This window comes from Podarcis tiliguerta, assembly GCF_965153285.1.
Source record: "Podarcis tiliguerta genome assembly, chromosome: 10".
Lineage (NCBI taxonomy): Eukaryota > Metazoa > Chordata > Lepidosauria > Squamata > Lacertidae > Podarcis > Podarcis tiliguerta.
The window spans coordinates 54067306-54090879 of record NC_139543.1 but is presented as its reverse complement, the minus strand read 5'-3'; the positions used below and the strand labels follow the sequence as shown (position 1 = coordinate 54090879).

The window sequence follows — 23574 nt, the reverse complement described above, 5'->3', positions numbered from 1 at the left end:
TCTGCTTTTTCCAAGCAATGGTGATAAATGAACCTGGGGTTATTCATTGTCTCTCTCAATAGTGGAGAATGTTCTTACCTGAGGCAGATGCTGCCCGTTGGTTTTGGAGCTCACAGTTCCAATTGTGTTGGCAATCATGTGTACGCCGTTCATGTTCTATATATAGGAAGAGAAATCCCCCTTCATTAGACAACAACTCTTTCAGGGCCATTCCAGGACACCAGTTGGATGGAAGCCAGTTTGAAATTCCTGTGTGGATATTTCATGTTATCGGAAATATTCTGTGCAATTCACTGGCAGAGGAACGAGGGGGGGGGGAGCGCACCTCCCCCGCACCATCAGGGAGGGGGGGTACCATCGCGGCTGCCCCCCTGGACACGTGCTGTGCACCCCACACTGCGCCGGGTGCCATGCCCCTGGGACACATGCCACGCCCCCCCAGGACGCACACCAGCCACACACCAGCCTGCTCTCCGCCCCCGGTGCCAGAGCATGCAGCTTCGCCACTGGTGCAATTACAGAAACACTATCAAAGCTGCTGCCTGCTCCAGTAAAAAATAAGTTTTGATGTAGAGTAGGTCTTTTCAAGTCAAGACAACACTTACCAAAACAATTAGGGCCAAATAAAATGTTATTCTTGATGCATACCATGCAGCTACATTGACCAGGAAGTCAGTCAGTGAATCAAAGTGCATGAGAGGAGGAGGGGTTGTGTGAGTGCAATGATTTTATGTAATGCATGGGATGGCAAGACATGTGACTCTCCCTTTGCTACTGAAGGGGGGAATTTTTTCCCTCTGGTGTGGACAGGGCATGAGATAGCCAGCATCAGCACATCCTTTCTCCACTTTTGCCCCAAATAGAAAAGGTACAAAGAAACTGGCTGCTCTTCAAAAATTACTTCCTTTCCCATGCTTCAGGAGATATGTTTGCATTTTGTATTAAAATTCTACATGTGGGTTTAAATTATAACCTAAGCAGGCATCTCTACTTTTAAGCACCAAGGGATCTAGAAGTGGAGTGCTAATGGGGACAGGATTAAGCCACCTTCAAGTGTTTGCTAGTACAATTCTTTCGAAAATCGGCTTTTGCCAGCCCCCTCACAGAACCACTGCTTATACCCAATGTTAAGTATTGTAATTATCAGGTAGTCACTTGATCATCTGAAACCTTAAACACCTGGTGACTCACAACAAGAGAGGTTCCCCTGCCCACCCCCATCTCCAAAGAGCAATCACTGCCTATGAGAAAAAAATGCTTCCGTTTGTGGATGGTTTGGTTAGTGGATTAAAAGGATTGTTAACACATTCCCTGTACATTAGGATCAGAGGCTTCAGAAGGAATCGGATTCAGTTCCCTGACCACTGGTAAATCAATCTACCCACACATTAATGCACACTGCTTGACCCAAAGGACGGGGGCATATGAAAGGTGTTACTCCCAAGTGAATGCAATGTTAGCCGGCCCAATAAAAACATTGTGTAACTGGCTTTCTCTCTCAAGCTTTGTGGTACCTGCAAGCTTGCTAATGAGAGTGTTTACATAACCTCAAACACAATAAATTTCAATGGGGGAAATTTGTATATTCATCTGTTAAGCGCTAAGAGCAGTAAGCAACTAAGAGATCAAATTTTGTATATGAATCTGGGAATTGGAAACCATCAACACATTCTATCTCCACAATGGTAGTAGCACCCCATTAATCAGTTGATGCCCTCCAGCCTAAAGTAAAACTGTAGCACAACCTGGGGAAGATATCAGGGCACCAAAGAAATTGTGTTAGACCAAGTCAGGTCACTGATCCTTACGGGAGGCCAGATATGTCAGTTTTGTTCTCAAATCAAGTCATTTCTCCCTAAAAGGCAAACAAATATCTTCTTCACCATCCCTCTCGGCCCATCTTGCTTGGTATTTTTTTCTCTATGCTGATTGGCAGTGACTTTTCAGGGCTTTGGGCAGGGGTCTTTCGCAGCCCTGCCTGGAGACGATGGCGACTGCACCTGGGAGCTTTTGAATGCCAAGCAAGTGGGTTCTACCATTGACCTCTGGTCTCCCCCTGATTCACACTACAGGCCTGCGCTGTGCATGCAGCCACATCAGACCTCTGTAAGCAGAACAGAAGTGCAGCATTCCTCTAAGCATAGAATGTTGTCCTCCTCCAGACACATTAAAGGGAAGAAAACCATGCAATCCTGTGTTGCTTTCTGTAGAATCAACTTGTTATTTTACAGAGTGGATTCAGCCTACGAAAATATACCTTGGAATGCATCAGAGAGCTGAAGTCAGCAGTTGTAGCACTGCAAAAAAAAGAGAGGATAATTAATGTTGATTTGCCGCTGTACAATTGCATACCATGCAAATGAAATATGGCATTCTAGATGGGGCCATCCAATTTATGCTCACAACTACCCAGTAAGGAAGGCTAGGCTGACAATGATTGGCCCAAAGGAGTTTCCTGGCAGAGTAGAGACTTGGTTCAAGCCAGATCACCACTGTGGTTCACCCAGGTGTTGTCCAGTTCTGAGAAAGTACAATGCTGGAATGGGAAACCAGTTGCTTCACGTGGAGTGGGGCTTCCAATGTTGCTGGACATGGCGGGAAGGAGTTGCCCTGCACCCGTTTCCCCACCACTGAGACTAACATCAGAATAAACCCTTATACCGTAGTTCCCAGGGTTCTTTGAAGAAGACCATAGCTTTATATGAACTTCCGTAGATTGGTAGGTTAGAGATATGTCCATGGCACCACCTCTTTATTTTACAGGAAAGTCACAGGTTGAAATACGAGAGGTGCCATAGCTTTGCTTCTGTTTGCCTAGCTCTGGTTCTTAGCCTGCTGCACAGAACCAGTATGGTGAGTGAGGAGCTTGCCTGGGCAAGAGAAAGGGAGAATGGAGGACTGGTTTCATTTCTTCATTCTTCTCCTGGGCTTTCAGTGTTCCGTACGCTGATTGGTAAGTCATCTTTAAAGAGAATGGGAGAGTGGGCTTTTGGAATCAAGATAAGGCCCATGGGAAGGGGAGCTAGTACTCCCCAGTGAGCTAGTACTTAGCTTCTGTGCATCTCTCAGGATTCCAACCTCCCATCTTTGGCAATCACCTGTGAGAGGTTTTAGTCCAACTGACAATTGTCCCTGTGCTCAGAGAAGCTTGACTGCAAACTGCTTCATTCTATAAGCAAACTGAGCCCTCCAAGTCATCCCACCAGCCCAGCCAATTGGTGTTTGCCACCACAAACACATAAGGTATATACTGACTGTAGGCATTCATATGTATGCATTCACCACCCTGGGACCTTCTGGCAATGGGCAGACTACAAAAGCTCTAAAATAAGCAAATGATGTGAAAGAAAAGCAAATTACTTGGCTGCATCCACACTATACCTTTAAAGCACACTGGAAGCACATTTCCCTCCCTCAAAGAAGTCTGAGGTTTGTTAAGGGTTGCTGGGAATTGTAACTTTGTGAGGGGTGAATTACAGGGCCCAGAATGATTGTTTGGGGTGTGTGCTTTGAATGTGCTTTCAAAGTATAGTGTGTACACAGCCTTAATTTCCACCTGAAATAATAATAATAATAATAATAATAATAATAATAAAAGTTTTTGCTGTTGATTCAATGTCTATACCACCCTTCATCCAAGCATCACAGCATGGTTTACAATACAAAAAACCACAAAATACATAAGCTAGTAACAAACAAAAACAATAGCCCCCCCCCCCAATTTTAAAGGCCATAGATTGTTTAATTAGCCAAAGGCTGGGGGAAAGGGGAGTGTTTTCACCTGGTGCATAGGTTGTCACCTATGTAACAAATGAAATGCCACTTTGCACACAAAATTCCAGCCGCCACCACCATGAACCATTCCTGAGTGTGTCTGCTTCATGTTATACATCCCATTATATATTCCCTTAACATCTAAAAACCCTTAAAATAAAATAAATCTTTGTGATCATGCCATTTGCTGCTCCTGCTTTTATATTTTATCTCATTGTGACCTGAAAGGGTTCAAATGTCCATTAGAGCTGGACGGGCTTCATTCTTACTCCTCGTTGATGAAAAAGAGCTCCAGGGACGTTTGCCCGCGCTTTTCGCCAAGACCTGTAGCAGGAGAAAAAGGGGTGGAGTGGTGGCGCCTGTTTCTCCTATATGCATTTCAGAATTTTTGTACGCTAGAATTGGACTTAGCCTTCAACCCTTCCCTCCCCACTTAAAAATGCATTTAAATAAGTAAGATAAATATAATTATGAGTTACTAAAAAATAATAATAATCAAATGAATAAGAGAGTGTTAAATTATTTCAAAGACTGCTTATCCCTATATAGACCTGTAAGATCATTTAGTTCATCTAGGGAAATTATACTCATGGCACTACACCCTACAGAATATCACAGAGTGGTGACCCCAAAATGAGCATTTCCTGATGTTGCCCCTGCACTGTGAAATGACCTTCCCTCTGCCATATGTGGAACAGCTCCAGACATCTTATAAAGACTTGACTTTTTGCCCAGGCTTTCCCAGTTTGGATCCAGTTTTACAAGTGTCGAGTCCTCTGAATTTCTGTTCTGTTTTTATACTGCCGTTTCATTAGTTTTGCACAGGAACACAGGAAGCTGCCTTATACCGAGTCGGACCATTGGTCCACCTAGCTGAGTATCGCCCACATTGATTGGTAGAGGCCGTCCAGAGCTTCAGTCCAGGTTGTCCCTCAGCCCTACCTGGAGAGTCAGAGGACTGAGCTTCCTGCATGGAATTCAGTTGCATTTTTGTTTCTGTTGTAATCATATATTGCTTGTTTTTTAGACCGACCGCACACTGACTGCTTAGAGATTTTTGGAACATGAAGCGGTGTGTAAATGCTTATAAATAAATGAACAGAAGTGGGTGTCACTATCATGTACCTATAGTCTCCCGTTCTTCCAGGATGGTGTTGCCAGTGGTACCATTCATCTCACGGTCATCTTCGGCATTCACTAACTCCTGCAGCACTGCTTCCACAATGGGCATCACCATGGCTGTGGTGGATGTGTTGGAAAGCCACATGGACAAGACAGTCGTGCAGCACATGAAGCAAAGGAGCAGCCTAGAGAACGGGAAAGGAAAGCCCTTTGGGGGAAACTGCAGATTCATGAAGGAAAGCCTAGTTTAGATGCATGTGGCTTAGAATGAAATGGGGGTGGGTGGGGATTTCTGGAAGCTCTGAGTGAATTCATGCACTTTTGAACTTGCCCTGCACAACTTAAAGAAGTGTCAAAGAGGAAAAAGGCTAGAAACCTATAGGCTAGAAACATGATCATCATCATCATTATTACCCTCCCCAACTGGCTGAGTTGCCCCAGTCATCCTGAACTGAGAGCAGAAATTAAAACAGAATCAACAAAGCAATGAGATGACAGACCAAAGAGAGAAGAAGTTGGCAGGAAGAGGAAGGGAAGAATATTTTTATCCTATTGAAGCAGACTCCACACTTGTCCTAGTGATGTATCTGGAAACCTAGTGACTTATTTATTAAGTGTGTGCCTTGCATTCTGTCAGCCCACTGGGCTCCTGAAGCAGTGCTCTTGATGGCTAATAAGCACCACTTGACACTTTAATGACAGCGCTGTGTCTTTTTTTTCAACTGCTCTCCTTCCCCTCTCCCTCTTTCTGTCATGGGCCAGGAGTCGGCTTCACCTGCTGAGCAGCAGCCTGAAGGAGCAAAAGGCGAAGTGACTCCACCTGCTGCTGGAGGGCCCATGACACTCTTCCTCTCTCCCTCCATGCTGTGAAAAAGCAGGTTCACTCACATGCCTGGTTTCGCTCCGGCCATCATCACCATGCGCAAGGCGATCCGTTTGTGCAGATTCCATTTCTCAACAGAGGCTGCCACACAAATTACACCCATGAGGAGCAAGGTGGTGTTCTTGATGTATTCAGCAGCTACCTGCAGAAAAGACGAGGTGAAGGTTGATAAACCTCTAGGGAGAGCTGACTGCTGGCAGAGAAACATCCTAGGAGCAGGTGTAGAAACAGCTAGAAAAAGCTTTTTCCCTCCCCTGCCTAGACTTTCATTCATTTTTATTTTCCCCCTGTCCCCTATGTCCCCTGTTCAGTCTGATTCATAAACCACAGCAGAATTAGACTTCTGTCTAGAGCTGGAGAAATCTCCTGGTTTGGGTATCTTTCAATTTCTCATTCTCCCAGTCTTAAAATCAGCTCTCCACGTTTCTGCAACAATTTCTGATTTATTTTTTTAAAGAAATCCTCTAGAAACAGGCTCCAACATAACCTTTAGAGTCTTAATAGGCTTCCAACCCCAATATCTAAAATTCTGCCTTTCTCCATATAAACCTGCCCAAACCCTGAAATAATCATCTGAAGCCCTTCTCTATGAGTCACTCAAAGGACCTTGAAGAGAACAGGCCTTTTCTTTGGTAGTTCCTGATTTATGGAATTCTCTCTACGGGAAGGTCTACCCAGTGCCGACTTTGTCATCATTTCGGTGCCAACAAATATTTTTTTAATATGCATTTTCATTACTGTATCACATTCTTGGAAACTTCTTTAGGACTTATGGAAAGTCATCCATAAATCCAATCAGCAAATCTGCAGAGCCACCCACCCCCAGGGGCTCCCAGGCCATTGCTGGCAATGTGTGAACTGGCTACCAAATAAGCATGCTTACAATGGGTTGGCAGCTTCCCCCCCCAAAAAAAACTGAGGCTGCGTACACACCACATATGTAAAGTACATTGCACCCCGCTGCAAGAATCCTGGGACCTATCGTTTACCCCTCTCAGAGTTCCAATTCCCAGCATCCTTGCCAAACTACAGTTCCCAAGATTCTGGGGGGAAGCCATGTGCTTTAAATGTGCTCTGAAGGAATGCAGCCTCAGTAGCATCAGCACACGGCAGTTCTGGAAAATCAGAGCCAAGTCACTATGGTAAACTGGAAAGCATGACGAAGGTTTTCTCCCCATTCAAGCTGGAGAAACCTGCTGCCTATTGCACAGAGCCTTGTGCTTGTAAGAACATTAGTCTTTGTATCTGCCACGCTGCAAAGAAGTATGAAAGGGATAAAGTGGAATAATAAAGGCTTTTGTGCTTCTGGTTGACGTGGATTTTTTTCTTTCCATTCAAGAATACGCTTATTAAAACAATGGTTGCATGTGCTAACCAGGGGTTGGGGTGGAGGTCGGAGAGAAAGTTTATGATGCAGACACAAGCCAAGAAGAGTGAGAAAAGAACATGAAAGTGTCTGTGAGGAACCTTTTTAACTAAGGTGCTCTATTTTCATGTTGCATTTGCACATATTTTTTAAAAGAAACTCTACTCTGAGAACTTGTTGTTAATGGGAAGCATAAAAACAATGTAAATAATGAATGAAGTGTTCTTTGCTCTGTCCAGAAATACAGATTAGTCAAGGAGCATTAATTTTGCAGTGCACATCCCTTAGTCGTAAAAGCAGGTGTTATGTGTTGAAAAGAAATGTGCATGCCTGCTGCTCTCCAGTACTAGGGAGAAAGTAATGCAGTTGGCCCCAACCTTCAAATACAAAGTCACGGAATGATCTGACATAATAGAATCACAGCATTAAGGGATCAATTAACCCAGCTCCTGTGCTCAGTGCAAGATCTGCAATGCAGACTACAGCCTCAGTATTCCTACCCCCGGCCAATGTTTAAATACCTGCAGCAGACAGCTCTCTCTCTTCCTCCTGAGGCAATCTGTTGCCCTGCCAGATAACTCAGACCATTAGGGGGTTGCTCCTAATGTTGAGCCAAAATCTGATTCCTTGCCATTTCTGCCCACTGGTTCTATCCCTGCCCAACAGAGAGCACAGCTTCTCCATCTTTCTTGTGTCTGCCCTGCAATTGTGTGAAGGACCTGCATGCACAGGTGACTCAGGCCCCAGTAGCATGGATAAGAAAAGGACACGTAAAGTCTGACCTCGCTGGATTTCATGACTCCAAACAGTGGATAGAGGAAAGCAGGAACAAGGGCTGCTGCCCCAAGTGGCACTGCCTCCGAAACCCAGTACACTGCCGTCACGATCAGCACATAGCCACACGAGGCTTCCTGAAAGAAAGAAAGGGAGGAGAAAGTCAATTGAGCTGTAGTGAAGCAATGGCATTCTCTCTCACAAGGTACAGTGATGGCTTAGGCAACTTCATGGAGGAAAAGGCTATCAGTGGAAGCTAGACATGGTTTATTGATTGGTTAATTTCCAATATTTATAGAATGCTTTTCGCTATACAATGGTACCTTGGTTCTCAAATTTAATCCATTTCGGGAGTCCGTTCGACTCCTGAAACGGTTCGAAAACCAAGGCACGGTTTGTGATTAGCTGCAGGAGCTTCCTGCACTCAATCAGAAGCCGTGGAAGCTGCGTCGGACATTTGGCTTCCGAAAAACGTTCGCAAACTGGAACACCCACATCCAGGTTTGCGGCGTTTGGAAGCCAATTTGTTCGGGAGCCAAGCTGTTCGACTACCAAGGCACCACTGTAGATGGTTGCAAGTTGGTTTACACAACAATCGATAGAATAATCCACCAATCCAAATTATACAGTGTTTAAAAGAAACAGAAACTACAGGTCCAAATGCAAGGACAATAAATAGACCAACCAACTGAGAGCATCCTCTAATTTATTCCTACAAGGCATTCCTATCTACTTACTCGGCATGTTTAGGGGAGTTACTTACCAGGCAAATTATTCAGGGCTGATGGTGCTGTGGATGGAAGAAGGACTGAAGATCTGTTGCAGGCAAATTGCTCAGGGGTTTTATTGTTTATTTATTTAGGTCAGTGATGGCCAAACCTGGCCCTCTAGCTGTTTTGGGACTACAATTCCCATCATCCCTGACCACTGGTCCTGTTAGCTAGGGATGATAGGAGTTCTAGTCCCAAAACAGCTGGAGGGCAAGTTTGTCCATCACTGATTAGGTGATTTAAATCCTGCCCCTCATCACTCGGACTTCAGGGTGGGTTACAGCAGTGTCAAACCCAATAAACTTGAACATCTCCATCTATTCAATATATAACTCAAGTATCTCTTGGGCTCGGAACTGCCCACTCAGAAGACCAGGTGGAAGAAAACAGTCTTCATCTGGTTGCCAAAAAGAATATACAACCTAAGTGCAGTGGGGAGAGTATTTGATAACTGGCTGCTATTGCTGAGAAGACCCTCCATTGAGTTACAGTTCCTTCTATGCCAGCATTGTTGAAAGAACGTCCCAAACCAACTTGAAAGCCCTGGCAGGATTATATAGGGAGAGATGCTCCTTCAGTCTACATTGATGTAGAAAGGAGAGATTCTGGTGTGCAATCCACTTGCTAAGGGGAGCACATCTCTCCCAACATCACCACCACCTTTATCCTGGTCCAGACAGAAGAAACTGGCTTCATCGCTTGTGTAGATGAAAAACCAGGCCAGGCTGCTCTAGTGGCTGCAGCTTTAGACATGCACACACAGCCACTCTTGGAAAGGTACTATAATCTTCCATCCTTAACTTTGTTTTGGTACTTAGCCATTATGTAACTCTGATTCAAACGGTTAAGCTCTCCAGCACAGGGTCCATTATTATTCCTTCGTTAGGGGATCTGACTGTATTAAAGAACAGAGGCCATTTCTCAAGCGCCTGTAGAAGCAGAAGCAATCAGAATTGGCAGCTGCTGTGACCCAAAGCTCTGATATGCACGCATGAAATAAAAGCGTGTGAAAATCATGGGTTGCCCCATTTCATCCAGTGTAAGAGAATGCAGTCAATGGGCCAAACACAATGGATGTTTAATAAACTGGCAGGAATGCCTTCTACTGATTCAGGTTATTTGTCCATCTAGTCCACTGTTGTTTGCTCTGACTGGCAGCTTCCCACCAGCTTGAAGCTGATCATTTGTGGACATCGTAAATAAATTGCTGTTTATTCTGTGTATTGGATGTTTTTGTTGGTTTTAGGTATGCTTTCCTCTGCCAGTTTTTGGTAATTTTCTAGTGGTTTTGCTTTATATTTTGCAGCTGTTGGCCACCTTGAGCACAGATTGATGGAAATAATAATAATAATAATAATAATAATAATAATAATAATAATAATAATAATTTAAACCCATTTGGCTGGGTTTCCCCATTCACTCTGGGGAGTTTATAGCATATATAAAAACATAGGAAGGATGGAAATTGAACAAATGAATAGGACTGCACTCAAAATAAGGCTAAGGAGATCATTCCATAACTCGGAGTCCAAAAATATTTGGAGGGCACCAATTTGGGGAAGACTGATTTAAACAATTGCCATTTCACTCCAGAGCACCTGACTCTATCCTTACAGAATGCTAACCAGGTTAAGGATGTGCAGAGCATCCCCAAGATATGTCACTAGTGTCACTGAAATCCTTCCCCCACTTTGTCTTAATAATCCTCAGAAGTTTCACAACCAAGCAGGAAATTCCAAATTTGCCCTGGGCTTCAGGGCAAAACTTAGGTGGAATCTACACACATATAAAAAACACACGCTGTGGCAATGCTTTTTTTTTAAACACACACACCGTTTTGAATAATATATTGTATTTGCCATAGCTAACCATCGCCACCTAGTGTCACATTTCTATATTGCACTTTGCAACACACTTAAAACATTTGATTTGCAGCTGTATATCTGAGTCCTTAGTGACCATCAAGGATCTACAGGATTCTTTCCTACTGCCCTCAAGACATTTTGCTGTTTAAGTGTCTTTGTTTCCCTTGGATTTTTCATCTGAACAGGAACCTTCAAGTCAGCGATGGGCAAGCAGTGCCCTGCCAGTATGGTCAATAGTCGGAAATGATGGAAGTCCTAGCTCAACAGTATCTGAGAAGAGTGTGCTGGCCCATCTAGTCCAGCATTCTGTTCTCCCAGTGGCCAAACTGTTGCCCTTTGCCCTCCTGCGATTTCCAGCAACTGGTATTCAGAGGCATTTCTGCCTCCAAGCATGGAGACAGGGCATAGCCACCATGACTAGTAGCCAGCGTTATTCTTTATCCTCCATGAAGTTGTCTAATCCTCTTTTAAAGCTATCCATGTTTCCCATTTAAGTGAAATTCAGTGGGAACTCCTGCTACATGTCCACAACTGATGGTGATGATACGCCATCAATGTACATCTGATGAAGATTATCCCCAAAACACACAGCAGGGAATATAAATTATTTGCTGCAGACATTTCTTCCTCTGATCTTTTGAACTCACTGTTAGCACTGATGACTTGGTTATGTGGGTGGATATTTACACTGGCTGTGATTCAGGAAAGCACATGGCTTAGAGCTGTGGACGCCGCAGAATATTCTGCTTGTTTTCCAAACAGCACCCTCTGACTCTACTGCAAAGAATTGAAATCGGAGAGGAGCTCCAGAGCAATTTGTCATATGGAGTTGAGCGATGGGATGGAGGTTTGCTGTTTGAAGAGCGAAAAAGGAAAACAAAAGAGGAACACAAAAATCTGGCCGAAGGAGCGCAAGCTGACCTTAAGGCAAGCGGAAAGATATTTTGAATGTAAACAGCTTTATTCAAAAATATTCACAAGCCACCTTTGCACTGTGCAAACCGCACTAAATCAAAGCATGAAGACCAACAATGAATCAGAAGCAGGGAGGCATCTGGACCTCTAGATGACAAGGGAGTGAAGGGTGTGCTAAAATAGGGCAGGGAGATTGCAAAGGAGCTGAATGAATCCTCTGCAGTTACAGTGCAGATTCTAGGAGGTGGGAATGCATCAATTCTGTGTGTGTCAAATAGTGAGGCAAATCTGGGTGCTTCTGGGCAAACTCTCACATTGCTCAGTTAGGTGGTAATGTTAGCTAGGACCGTTTTGGAGATTCCCCAACTTTCAAGACAATATTATTATTATTATTACAACCAATTAAATTCATCAGTTGCTTTTTCGCCAGAATTGACTTACAATATATAACCAAACACATACATTGAAACTGACATAAAAGAAAAATATACAAAAGACAATCCTTTTGTTTAAAGACAGGATTAAAACATCCCACCCCCACTAGGCCACAGATAATTAAGAGCCAAAGGCCTGGCAATAAAGAAACGTTTTCATGCATGGCCTCAAGCTATGTAATGATGGTGCCAGGCGAGTCTCCCCAGGGGGAGCATTCCACAAGCAGGAAGCTACCACTGAGAAGGCCTTTTGTCATGTTGCCACCCTCCTGACCTTCCAAGGCAGGACACACATATGATGATTGTAAGGTCTCGGTTGGTTCACGTGGGGAGAGGTGATCCTTGAAGTCTTGAATGTTGCCTCATCTCATCCCCTCGCCTCCTTCTTTTCTGGGAAATGAACCTAAACTGAGTGGGGAAACGCCTAGAACTTGAGAGCAGAGGGGTGCAAAGGTGAAGGATCCATTCTCCTGCCATGCTGTTGTGGAAGCACCCCCCTGCCCCCCCACCCCAAAGAGGGAGGATAAGGTTGGATGTGACAGAGAATGGATCAAGGGGCTCATTAAATGGCAACAGATAATCAGGGGAGGGGAAAGACTCATTCAGCCAATGTTAATTCAGGAAAGACTTGGCAGACATGGATTTTTAGAAGAGATTTAAATGAGGCTTAATGTATGCATCTTTCGTATGTAAACAATGGATATTCTACTAGCAAAGCAGCTTATGAATGTCAAAAATGAAACAATAAACCAAAGCAAGGATCAAAGTGGCTGAACATAAGAAGACCCCAACTATCCTGCATAAAGTAGGGCTGCCATAGGTCTGGGATTTCATAGGTGAAATTGATGTCCGGGGGGGGGGGATTTCTGAAAGGTGGTGCTTGTCCTGGATTTTAGGCAAGTCAATCAATTGAAAAATCTTGCTTTTTTGGGGTGTTTTTGTAAAAAAAGCTCAACAATTGAAATCAATATGGCAACCCCAGCATAAAGATTCAATACTTTTTCTACTGGTTGCCAGATGTCTAGTGATAGTATCACTGGAAATCCCAGGTGGAGCTACTTCTTGAGATGTGATTCAATAATGTTTGGGATCTGGCTAGTTCAACTGGGCTTAGAATTGTGAATGGAAGAAACCTGGTCTTCCTTCCTTCTTTTCATAGGTAAGAAAAGAAGAAAGCAAAGCTCTCCCACCAGCCTCACAAACCTGTCTGTGGAGAACCTATACGGACTGCCAAGGTTTTAAGATCATGTAAGTTGACATTTGCCTGGCACCTGCTTCATATAATATAGGCAGGTGGTTTAAAGAGCTACATTTTCTCAGGTTTTAATCAACACAATGTGGCTGGTTTTTTGAGCAGCTTTAGAACTGCTATGGTTAAAGGCAACAACAACAACAACAACAACAACAACAATAAAGCACGCTCTTACAGGGAAGGACTGATGCTCAATGGTAGAGTGGTCTTGCATGCAGAAGGTCCCTGGTTCTGGCATCTCCAGATTTGGGAAGAACAATTGGGAAGGACTCCTGCCTGAAACCTGGGGAAGCTGCTGTCCATCAACATAGACAGTGCTAGATGTGCCAGTGCTTTGACTCTGTATAAGGCAGCTTTCTACATTCCTACATAAGACCAAACCCATGACCATCTCATTCCCACAGCATCTAATCAGGTTCCTCCAGGAAGCTCACAGTCAGGGCACGAGGACAATAAACCTCTCCCATTGTCTCTTCACAGCAGCAGCTGTCCACTGCCACACTACTTTTGGATCTCAAGACGCCATGCAGACATGATGACTAACAGCCAAGGGCTGACTGGCAAGCCGTCAGGAAGAAAAGTGATTCACAACAGCCATTTTATTAATCTCAGCTAAACCATAATCGGCCTCCGTGGGGCTATTTAATGATCAAGTAACTAGGCTATCGGATAACTGGGCTATTTAATGAAGAAGTGCTTAGAAACCAGCTTGTCGTGAGTAGGCACTCTGTGCTAATTTCTTTCCATTCCACTTGATCCACCGAGAAAGACCGCAGGGTTTTCTTTCTGATTGAGTTACGCAATGTTAAATTATTGTCTGTGCTTCGATTCTTCGTGCAGAACACAAAAGGATCAGTTTGATTAGTCATTCTAAACTGCAGCTTATGATCCTCCAGAGGGAGGGGAGCACTGCAGCCGTGTTTCGCTACTAAAGATGGTGTTTTGGAAACCAGTGGACACATGGCATACTTGGGTGCTGGTCCGATGCCTTATCATTCAGCCTGAGTAAACTGCCGATCTCATAGAACTGTAGAGTTGGAAGATGCAATGCTGTAATATTCAATAAAAGGGACTCTCCGACACATGGTCGAGGAGATGCCTCCCAGATGACACCCACTACTCGTCTGTCGCTTATTTCAACCCAACATCTGGCGACCACAAAGGGATGCCAGATGTTGGATTGAAATAACCCAACATCTGGCATCCTTTCGTGGTCACCAGATGTTGGGTTGAAATAATCCCCAACCCCTAGTCCAACCTCCTACAATGCAGGACTCTCAACTAACGAACCCATGGCAGACATCCATCTGTTCATTTCAGTTTCTCATTTCTCCCAAGTTCAGTTCTCAACATTTCTGCATCATTCTGCATTTTATTTATTGTTTTTGTTTGTTACTATGTTGTGTATTTTTGTGTTTTTATATTGTCAACTGCCCTGTGGCCTTTGGATGAAATTTAATAAATAATGATACGGTAAGCAATTTCCCCTAATATACACATTTTTTGCAAATCTACATAACCCACATAATATAACAGTAAGCCCTGCAATTTATCTGGGAATTACATTCTGGGGATTGTGCCTAAAGCCAAAATGGCATATTGTCAAAACATATTGGGTTCAATAATGGGTGGGATTGCCAAAGTCATTTTTCCCAGATGCCAGCCTCCTCCCCTTTAATCTTTTTTTTTTTTTTTTGCCAAGCATGTAAAGCTGAATGCACACGAGTTAAAGGCACATAAGTTGTGGGTTTACTATATATTATATTATTTATATTGTACCATCCTTTATCCGAAGAGCATGGGACAGTTCACAACATAAAAAATACAAGATAGGAACACACTGTCCCTGCCCTGCAACTTTCTCAAGTGTGTTTGTTTGGCTGGAATGTGTCCTTGAAATATTATAATATCTCTCACATGTCTGGATGGAGATATGAGTGGACCTTGTAGGAAGCTCTGAGAGAGCAAAGCATGCAAACATCCATCTTGTGTTTTGTTCTGTGCAAGAGAGACATGCATGGTGAAAACTGGAGGGAAACCAGGAATGGTTTAATTGAATTTTTAGGCTTTTACAAAAGAATCAAAGTGAGCAGGGAGTGAGAAAGTTGAATTGAATCCGATCAAGCACATTTAATAGCATGATATTTCTGAGTTGAGTTACGGTTCCCAATCCTAAGGCCACCTTTTCCAACCTGGTGCCCTTCCACTCTCATTGGCACAGCTTCAGACGATTCCATGAATCCGCAAAACCACAGAGAAGAGGTTTATTACCACTTTTCTGCATTGATAGCCTACCACTCACATGTGGCCCTCAGAATGTTGCCCAGGAGGGAATGTGGCCCTTGAGCTGAAAAGGGTTTGCCACTCCCAATTTCAAAAGATAGTTTTAGAGGAAAATACACATTTAAATATGAAGTGCAGATTAATGCAGGAGTGGAACAGAATTGTGGGCAAAAGCATACAAAAGTAAAATGGACTGGAAGCAAACCTGCCCATCCCTTATTTAGTTCTATATTAAGTAACTACCTGCTGGCTAATTTGATTTTTTAAATTCATCATGCCGTCATTCCATCTTCATCATCGCACCAGGTCTGTAAGCTTGTAATTGCTTAACTCTTGTCAGCTCAAGAGAGGCAAAAGGAAAGGAAAAAAACCTCATTTATCTTCCTTTGCCTCGCTCTTCGTTTACTTGTTTAATGAGGTTGAAATTTGTTTTAGCTGACTTCGACTTTGCCTAATTTGCCAATTTGTTCATTTGTTCACTCCAACCCTGATAAACAAGGGGACACCATTAATTAAACAAGTTGCAAACAAATTAATCAAAAGGTGCAACTCGACTTCATTAAAACAAACACCGCCAAGTCAGCGACGCTGCCTTCCTAGAGAGCATTTGCGGCAGTGCAAATTCATTTGCGAAAGGAAACTCGTCTCCAAAATTAATGAGGAAATTTCACCTGCCTTTTCCTTCAGTTCAAATGATAATGCAACTCAGCTTCATTCTTTGATTAAGATTATCACAGGAGAACATGGAGAACTGTTTCCCTCTCCTCATGTATTTTTGCACTCACAGCTGCATATTTAAATCTAGAATCCAAGACTGTAAACAGGACTTAATTGGAAAAAGGCACATGGCCGCTCAGCCCTGCATGTAATCACAGCATGTTTCTGGGCATGTGCAGAGCACATTTTTTCTCATTATAAGTATCAGTATTGGATCTGAAATGGTTTTTATATATTTGTTTTAGCTTGCAGATGATAGATAAATAGATAGGCTGGCAGACAATGAAAGCATCAAACAGCACGTCAAGCAAGTTTGCTGAACACGTCTGAGAAACTACGGATAATGCAACAGATCCAACAACGTGGGACACATTAACACCACATGGCCTCAACCTCGAACAGCCTTTCTTAACCTTGGGTCCCCAAATGTTGTTGGACTACAACTCCCATCATTCCTGCTAGCTAGGGATGGTGGGAGTTGTAGTCCAACAACATCTGGGGATCCAAGGCTGAGAAAGGCTGACCTAGAATATAGTACATCACTTAGCTTCAGTGACCAAAGACCTCCTGAGCATTCTATCCTCAAAGCTCTATAACGTCTTCAAATATCTGAAGGGCTGTCACTTGGATAATGGAGAAAGCTTCTTTTCTGCTGCTCCAGAGGACCTGAACCAATGGATCCAAATTACAAGAAAGGAGATTCTGACTAAACATTAGGAAGAATTTTCTGACTGTAAGAGCTGTTTGGCAGTGGAACGGACTGCTTCAGAAGGACTGTCTCCTTCACCGGAAGATTTTAAACAAAGCTTGGATAGTGATCTGTCAAGGGTTCTTTGAGCCCCTTCCAACTTTACATTTCTATGAGTCCACCCTGGAAACAGCCTCATTTTCATTGGAGTAAAGCTGGAATCCAGAACAATTTGCTATAAGAATTTAATTTATATATTTAAAACTGTTTTTAATTGTTTTATATATGCAACTGTTTTAACTCCTTTTGCACACACAATTGTCTTAGAGATGTTTTTGTTGCATTGCGAAGTTGCTTCGAGAAGTGATTCCTCAATGAAATAAATAATCAAGGCTGAGTAGCGTCCTATGGAGATCCTATGCAACAGAGGCAAAGGGGCTGCCACCTTAATGTTGCATTCGAACCCCACTTATTCAGTAGGGCTTACTTCAGAGTAGAGGATTGCACCGCAACTCTCCCTGCTCCCCCACATGCACCTTCCTGACCGCTTGCCAAGAATGCTTTGCCTGGTTGGCCTGCTAACTCTTCTCCTTGAGCACATTAATTTATTTATCACAGTTATAATCCACCTTTTCTACGAGGAGCTCAAGGTGGCGTAAATAGTTCTCCTCTTCCCTGTTTTATCCTCAACACAACCCTGTGAAGGTAGGCTAGGCTGAGCTTGAGTGACTGGCTCCCAGGTGACCCAGTGAGTTTCACGGCTGAGAGGGGATGGGATGAACCCTGGTTCTGGTCCAGCACGCTAACCACTATACCAGACTGACTCCCAATCCAGTTATGGTGAAAATGAGAGGGTGGGGAAGCAAAGTACTTACACTGCTGGGATATAAGAGAGGCAAAGGAAGCAACGAGAGTGGAATCAGGATAACCAGCAACAGGTTTCTGGCGCGGAGCAGCTCCTTGACTACTGTCATCCTTCTGTTCCTGGTGTATCTCCTTGATGACCCAATGGGAATCCTCAGGGTCTGCCTCCAGCCCTGGGAAAATGGTTTCCTCCTTCTGTGGAAGAGTTATTGGCGGCTCTTGCTTCTTTTCTCCTTTAAGGGGACGTTGCGAAATGCATTGGAGAGTCTCTGCCTTTATGTAGGGCTGACTAGTGCCTCCTCATGACCATCGCACCACAAGTGTCTGAGGAACATAATGTTCTTCCTTCTGACCACCACCAGGAAAATCACCAGGCGGCCTCCGTGGAGCCCATTTTCTTTTCGCCTCCCATCACGTTTGTTTGCTTGGAGTATGAATCAGGTAGGCAGAAACCCAAACGTTTTTTGAGCCTCGCTTTCTTCTTCTTCTTGCAGGTATGCCCACTTTCAGGAGCACCTCAACTAAAGAGTTAGCATTCAGTTTAGCACAAATTAAAATAGGGAAGAAAATCCACAGCTTAAAGAAAAAAGAAAAAAGTATTTTCTCTCCCTCTCTCTCCCTTTATGCTTTTTGCATTCTTTCCTGTAACATTTCTCAACTGCTTAAAGATTATCTTTCTGCTCCTTTCCCTCCCTACCCTCAGATCAGCAGTTCTCAGGGAATGCACAGAGAAGCAATTCTTACACAGATTACCTTCATCTTGAGATAAAAATTTGAGAGGAAGTCCCGACCTATTGCAGCTCACCAATGGGAGGGATGGAAAGGAGCCCCGGCTCCGCCTGCTAAGAGGATGGCATTGGAGGAAACCAATATCCTTCCAAGACAAGTGCTATTCCCTCCCTCCCCCCAACCCCTGGCCCCACCACCCACCTCAGCTGCTGGGCAGTGTGACTGCTTCAAGGCCAAGGAACGGCTGTGAAAATATAAACTCCCCACTGGCAATGCGAAATGGTTCACTTTTTACCTCACGTTGTTCGCCAGTTGCAACTTTAGCCATTAAAACCGATAAAGCAGGCCTGTGCAAATAGTGGTGCCCATAATATTAGTCGGGCCATATTGTTCTATAACCTTTGGCTCCTGCCTCAGGTTCTAAAGCAGTTCAATCTCTGTGGGAGACGATTATAGTAGAGAAATATTTGACGAAGGGCCACAACTCAGTGGTAGAGCATCTGCTTTCAGACCCTATTTTCCAGGGACATCCCTGATTTAGAGAAACCATCCCAGTTTCTGATTTGATCCCGGAATGTCCCACTAAGGTAAAGGGACCCCTGACCATTAGGTTCAGTGGTGACCGACTCTGGGATTGTGGCGCTCATCTCACTTTATTGGCCGAGGGAGCTGGCGTACAGTTTCCGGGTCATGTGGTCAGCATGACTAAGCCGCTTCTGGCGAACCAGAGCAGCACACGGAAACGCCATTTACCTTTCCGCCGGAGCGGTACCTATTTATCTACTTGCACTTTGAGGTGCTTACGAACTGCTAGGTTGGCAGGAGCAGGGACCGAGCAACGGGAGCTCACCCCGTCGTGGGGATTTGAACCGCCGACCTTCTGATTGGCAAGTCCTAGGCTCTGTGGTTTAACCCACAGCGCCACCCGCGTCCCCTAATGTCCCACTAGGACGTCCCTATTTTCATTGGAGAAATGTTGGAAGGTATGGAGTTAGCTGATCCCCGAGCCGTCTGAAGGCAATCCTGTATAGGGAGGTTTTTTTTAATAGTTAATGTTTTATTATGTTTTTATATATGCTGAAAGCTGCCCAGAGTGGCTGGGGCAAAGACGTGTGGGGTATAAATAGTAAAATTATCATTATGGAATGGGACATCCCTATTTTCATCGGAGAAATGTTGGAGGGTATGTGCTTTTGCAGGTTCAATCCCCGACATTTCCAGGTTGGACTGGGAATGTGCCCAGCATGAAACCTTGGAGAACTGCTGCCAGCCACTGTAGACACTACTGATCTAGATGGACCAGTGGTCTGACTCAGTATGAGAGCTTCCTATATTCCGATGGGCTTGAAAGTACGCTGAACCCTGGTGCATGGAGTCAACTGCAGTTCACCCCTTGAGGGATGGGTTTTCCTTCCTTCCAGAGCTTGAGTCCTGTTCACACACGCTTAGTAATGCTACTGAAAAAAGCTAGCTAGCTTTTCTTTTCTTTTTGATTTGTTTAATGTCCACACCACACTTTGCCTGTTACCCTGAAATTTACTCATTCCTAGCCTGGGTGTGGGGTGTAGGCCGGGATGGAGGAGAAATTCAATTCAGTTCACATGCAAAGGTGAATCTACCTGATTCTCTCTTTCTCTCTTTCTGAATGTGAACTAAAACACAGCCCCTGATCGAAATTTGAACTTTTCTGAATCTTGCAGGAAGACTATGCCTAGGAGAAATGTGTATATTAGAGAAAATTGCATGCAGGAATGTGTATGTTATGAGAAATTTCCACAGAAATGCTGGTGAATTTTCTTGAGAACTCTTTCTTTTTCTTTTTAAAAAAGCAAACTGATGTAACAAGGTGAAGAATGGAATTGAAGATTGAAAAAGTGAGAGAGTGAGAGAAACCAAAAGTGACGGATTTGCCCAGCCCTACTTGAGGGCAATGACTTTCCCCCTCTGGGAGCCTTTTCTGGCTGGAGAGTGGGATAAAAATCATGTAAACAAATGCATTTATTAAATGTATAGATGCATAAATGAGACCTGCGACTCCCTTAATGGCTTCCTTCTTTGTTCATGTGCCCGAGGTTTTTAATGTACCAAAGAAGAAAGGTTTAAAAAACAGTTCATAGCAAAAAGATGTGAAGTGGTAAACCTCCCCATCCCAAAGAGGAAAAGTACTAATATATTTTTAAAGTGACTCCCCCACTCCCAAGCAATGAGTAGATGAGTTCATAGAGGACTGGCATTTAGTTAGAAAATCAGTGAAACTTGAAATTGGGGTTGTTTTCAACTGACTGGAATTAAAAACAAAATAAAATGCTGTGCTTGCTGCCAGAATTATGTGTGCAACTGCATTAATGGCCAGAATCTGGGGCACGTTGCCAAAGTGTTGTTGTTTTTGAGTAAAATCAGAATCTTTTGACTGGAGGTCAGCTGCATCATTGTCACCTCGTGTGCATGCTTCTTCTCAAAGTAGGAAATCCAGAGGAACCTACCTGAAGACCCCCAGCACTGGACAGCTCATCATCCCTCTAGGTCAGTAGTCTTCAGCCTTTTCTGATCTGGGATCCACTTTTAACCCAGAAATGCATTTGGGGATAGAGAGAGGTGCTGCTGTTGCAGGATCAGGCCATGATCTGGTAGTGGGTCCACCTATTAGTCTAAGACCAATGCTTTAGATAGTTGGTTGCATTGTCAAGTGACTCTTACCATCAAGAAGTATCTTACAACATTCAGCTGACATCTACCTTTCTGTAACTTAAGCCTGCTAATGCCATTGCTGGATTTTGGACAAGATGGCCTCTGTGGAATTCCCTTCCCTAAGTTCTATGTTCCAGACCCTCCAAGTGTCCCTATTTTTCAGCGACGTCCCTGATTTAGAGAAGCCATCCCAGTTTCTGGTTGGATCCCAAAATGTCCCACTTTTCCTTAGGACATCCCTATTTTCATTGGAGAAATGTTGGAGGGGATTTAGTTATTCAACTCCCGAGACATCTGAAGGCAATCCTGTGTAGGGAATGTTTCCCCCCCATATTTAATATTTTGTCATGTTTTTATATATATTGGAAACTGCCCAGAGTGACTGGGGCAATCCAATCAGTTGTGTGGGGAATAAATAGTAAAATTATCATGGAATGGGACGCCCCTATTTTAATTGGAGAAATGTTGGAGGGTTTGCCTGCATTCCTGTTCTAAGGATATGCTTGGCGACCAGTTCATTATCTCTTGGTTGCCTCTCTAGCTTTTCTGAGCACCTGGAAAGACTTTTCTTTTAAAAAGAAAACTAAATTAGATGGTGGTGATAAGGGCTTTTAAATACCTTGTGTGCACTTTCTGCTGGCCTCGTTGCTTATCTCCACTGATAAATGTACCTTGAATCCAAGCGTGCCTCAAAGCACGGGTGTTTTGCTTCTTCGTTAGAGATGCTTTAGTAAATAAAATAGACCTTTATGGATGTCATTCCCATATTTTGTGCTTCTGACATTACCCACAGTAAAAGAGGAGGGTGGAAGCCAACAAAGCTCTATTTTACAAGCAGGAAGCAGAGGGTTGTAAGAGTTATTTCTAAGGTTCATTGATCCACTGGGAGCCTGAGGGTGTTTTATGCTTTGTTTGTATATGTATTATTCAGAGAGCTAGCAACGCTGGCTCTTAAATCAACAACACTCCACTTTGACTGTGGGAGAAATCCCACTGTGCTGGGAAATGTGCTTTAGAGTTTAACAATGGCTCTCTATATAAAGAAGGGGTGATGAAGCCCAGGCCTGAAGGCCAAATGCCTCTCTCTGGACCTTGGCACTCTCCCCCGTCTTTGCACCCCCCCAAAGTGTTTTTGCCTGACTGGAATGTGTCCTAGAACTTAGATAATGCCTCTTGCTTTCCTTGATGAGGGATAGAGGGGTTTTATGAGTTTAAAATATACATGTGTTGCTCGGTCTACCTTTGGCTCTGGCCCTGCCCAGCACTGGCATGTGAATCCCTGTAAGATTGCCTAGAAGGGAATGGCGCTTCGCAGCCAAGGAATACACATGGCAGAGAGTTAGCTCTTTATTGTCAATGGGAACACTTGCAGTCGCTTTGACACCTCTGAATTCCTGTGCACACCAATCTGGCATCTAGGCAGCTAAGCCCAGGTCTATGGAGCAGTTTCAGCAGAGTCAGCACCCTAGTGGTGGCGATTCTTGTATTCTGCTGACCTGGGCTGTTTCTCTCTCCTAACTGCCTTCTTCGAATGCACCACAGACAGCATGTTTAGGTAGGGCTGTCATACGTCTGGGATTTCCCAGATATGACCAGGATTTCAAAGGTGGAAGTGACATCCAGGGGAAATTTCTATTATTATTATTATTATTATTATTATTATTATTATTATTATTATTATTAAATTCAGTTTTACATTTAACATTTGCATTCACATGTAGATCATAATCATATACAAACAGGATTCTCTGAATCACCAGACTTCCCTCCATTTCCCCTCCATGCGTTTCATAGTTATTCTTTTCCAACTGCATCATATAAACTCAGTTCATACCATAGTTCTTGTTAATTGCAAGTGTTTTTTTAAAATCCTGCCAATGTTTTTCATTGCTTACAGTGTTCTTTTAAGCAACTTATAATTTCCCCCCATTCTTTTTTAAATTTATTATCTGCTTGGTTTCTGATCTTCCTGGTTATTTTTGCCATTTCGGCATAGTCCATCATCTCTGTTATCCATTCTTCTCCGGTAATCCAGTGAGAATTTCTGGAAGGTGGTGGTTTGTCCTGGATCTTCAGGAAGTAAACTGAGAAATCGGGGTGTTTGGGGTTTTTTTGCGTTTTTGTAAAGAAAAGCTCAACAATTTGGGTGGTTTCCTGGTTTTTACTTTTTGAAATAGGTTTAGGAAAGACCCCCTAACCAAGTGGGCAGACAGAGGGACAATTATCCCTGGCAGGCTGTACATTCCAGCAGGCAATGTGTGAGCAGCTGCACTGGTCTACTCCAGGGACATCCGAATCTATAGAGATGCGATCTACTCCCAGTACAGTGGTACCTCAGGTTAGGTACTTAATTCGTTCCGGAGGTCTGTACTTAACCTGAAACTGTTCTTAACCTGAAGCACCACTTTAGCTAATGGGGCCTCCTGCTGCTGCCGCGCCGCCGGAGCATG

At 43.7% G+C, this 23574-nt stretch overlaps 1 protein-coding gene and 1 long non-coding RNA gene across 4 annotated transcripts in view; one reads left to right on the top strand and one right to left on the bottom strand.

The window, feature by feature from the left end:
* Positions 1-18660, bottom strand: part of SLC13A4 (solute carrier family 13 member 4) — a 38415-nt gene extending 19755 nt beyond the window's left edge. The window contains exons 1-7 of one of the 2 annotated variants that reach the window (XM_083401492.1): positions 18461-18660; positions 7928-8056; positions 5785-5921; positions 4900-5081; positions 4044-4098; positions 2258-2297; positions 79-156 (exon numbers count right to left, since the gene is read on the bottom strand). In XM_083401492.1, the coding sequence (XP_083257618.1) occupies positions 79-156; positions 2258-2297; positions 4044-4098; positions 4900-5081; positions 5785-5921; positions 7928-8056; positions 18461-18466 (627 nt within the window). In that variant the 5' untranslated portion in view covers positions 18467-18660. Of the gene's footprint in view, positions 1-78; positions 157-2257; positions 2298-4043; positions 4099-4899; positions 5082-5784; positions 5922-7927; positions 8057-17718 lie in introns of both variants that reach the window. The other variant, XM_083401491.1, reaches the window with a different exon arrangement.
* The window catches only part of LOC310658986, a 12558-nt gene continuing 2633 nt past the window's right edge, over positions 13650-23574 (top strand). The window contains exons 1-2 of one of the 2 annotated variants that reach the window (XR_014502567.1): positions 18068-18148; positions 20901-20959. This is a non-coding gene — a long non-coding RNA (uncharacterized lncRNA). Of the gene's footprint in view, positions 13870-18067; positions 18149-20900; positions 20960-23574 lie in introns of those variants that run through there. The other variant, XR_014502566.1, reaches the window with a different exon arrangement.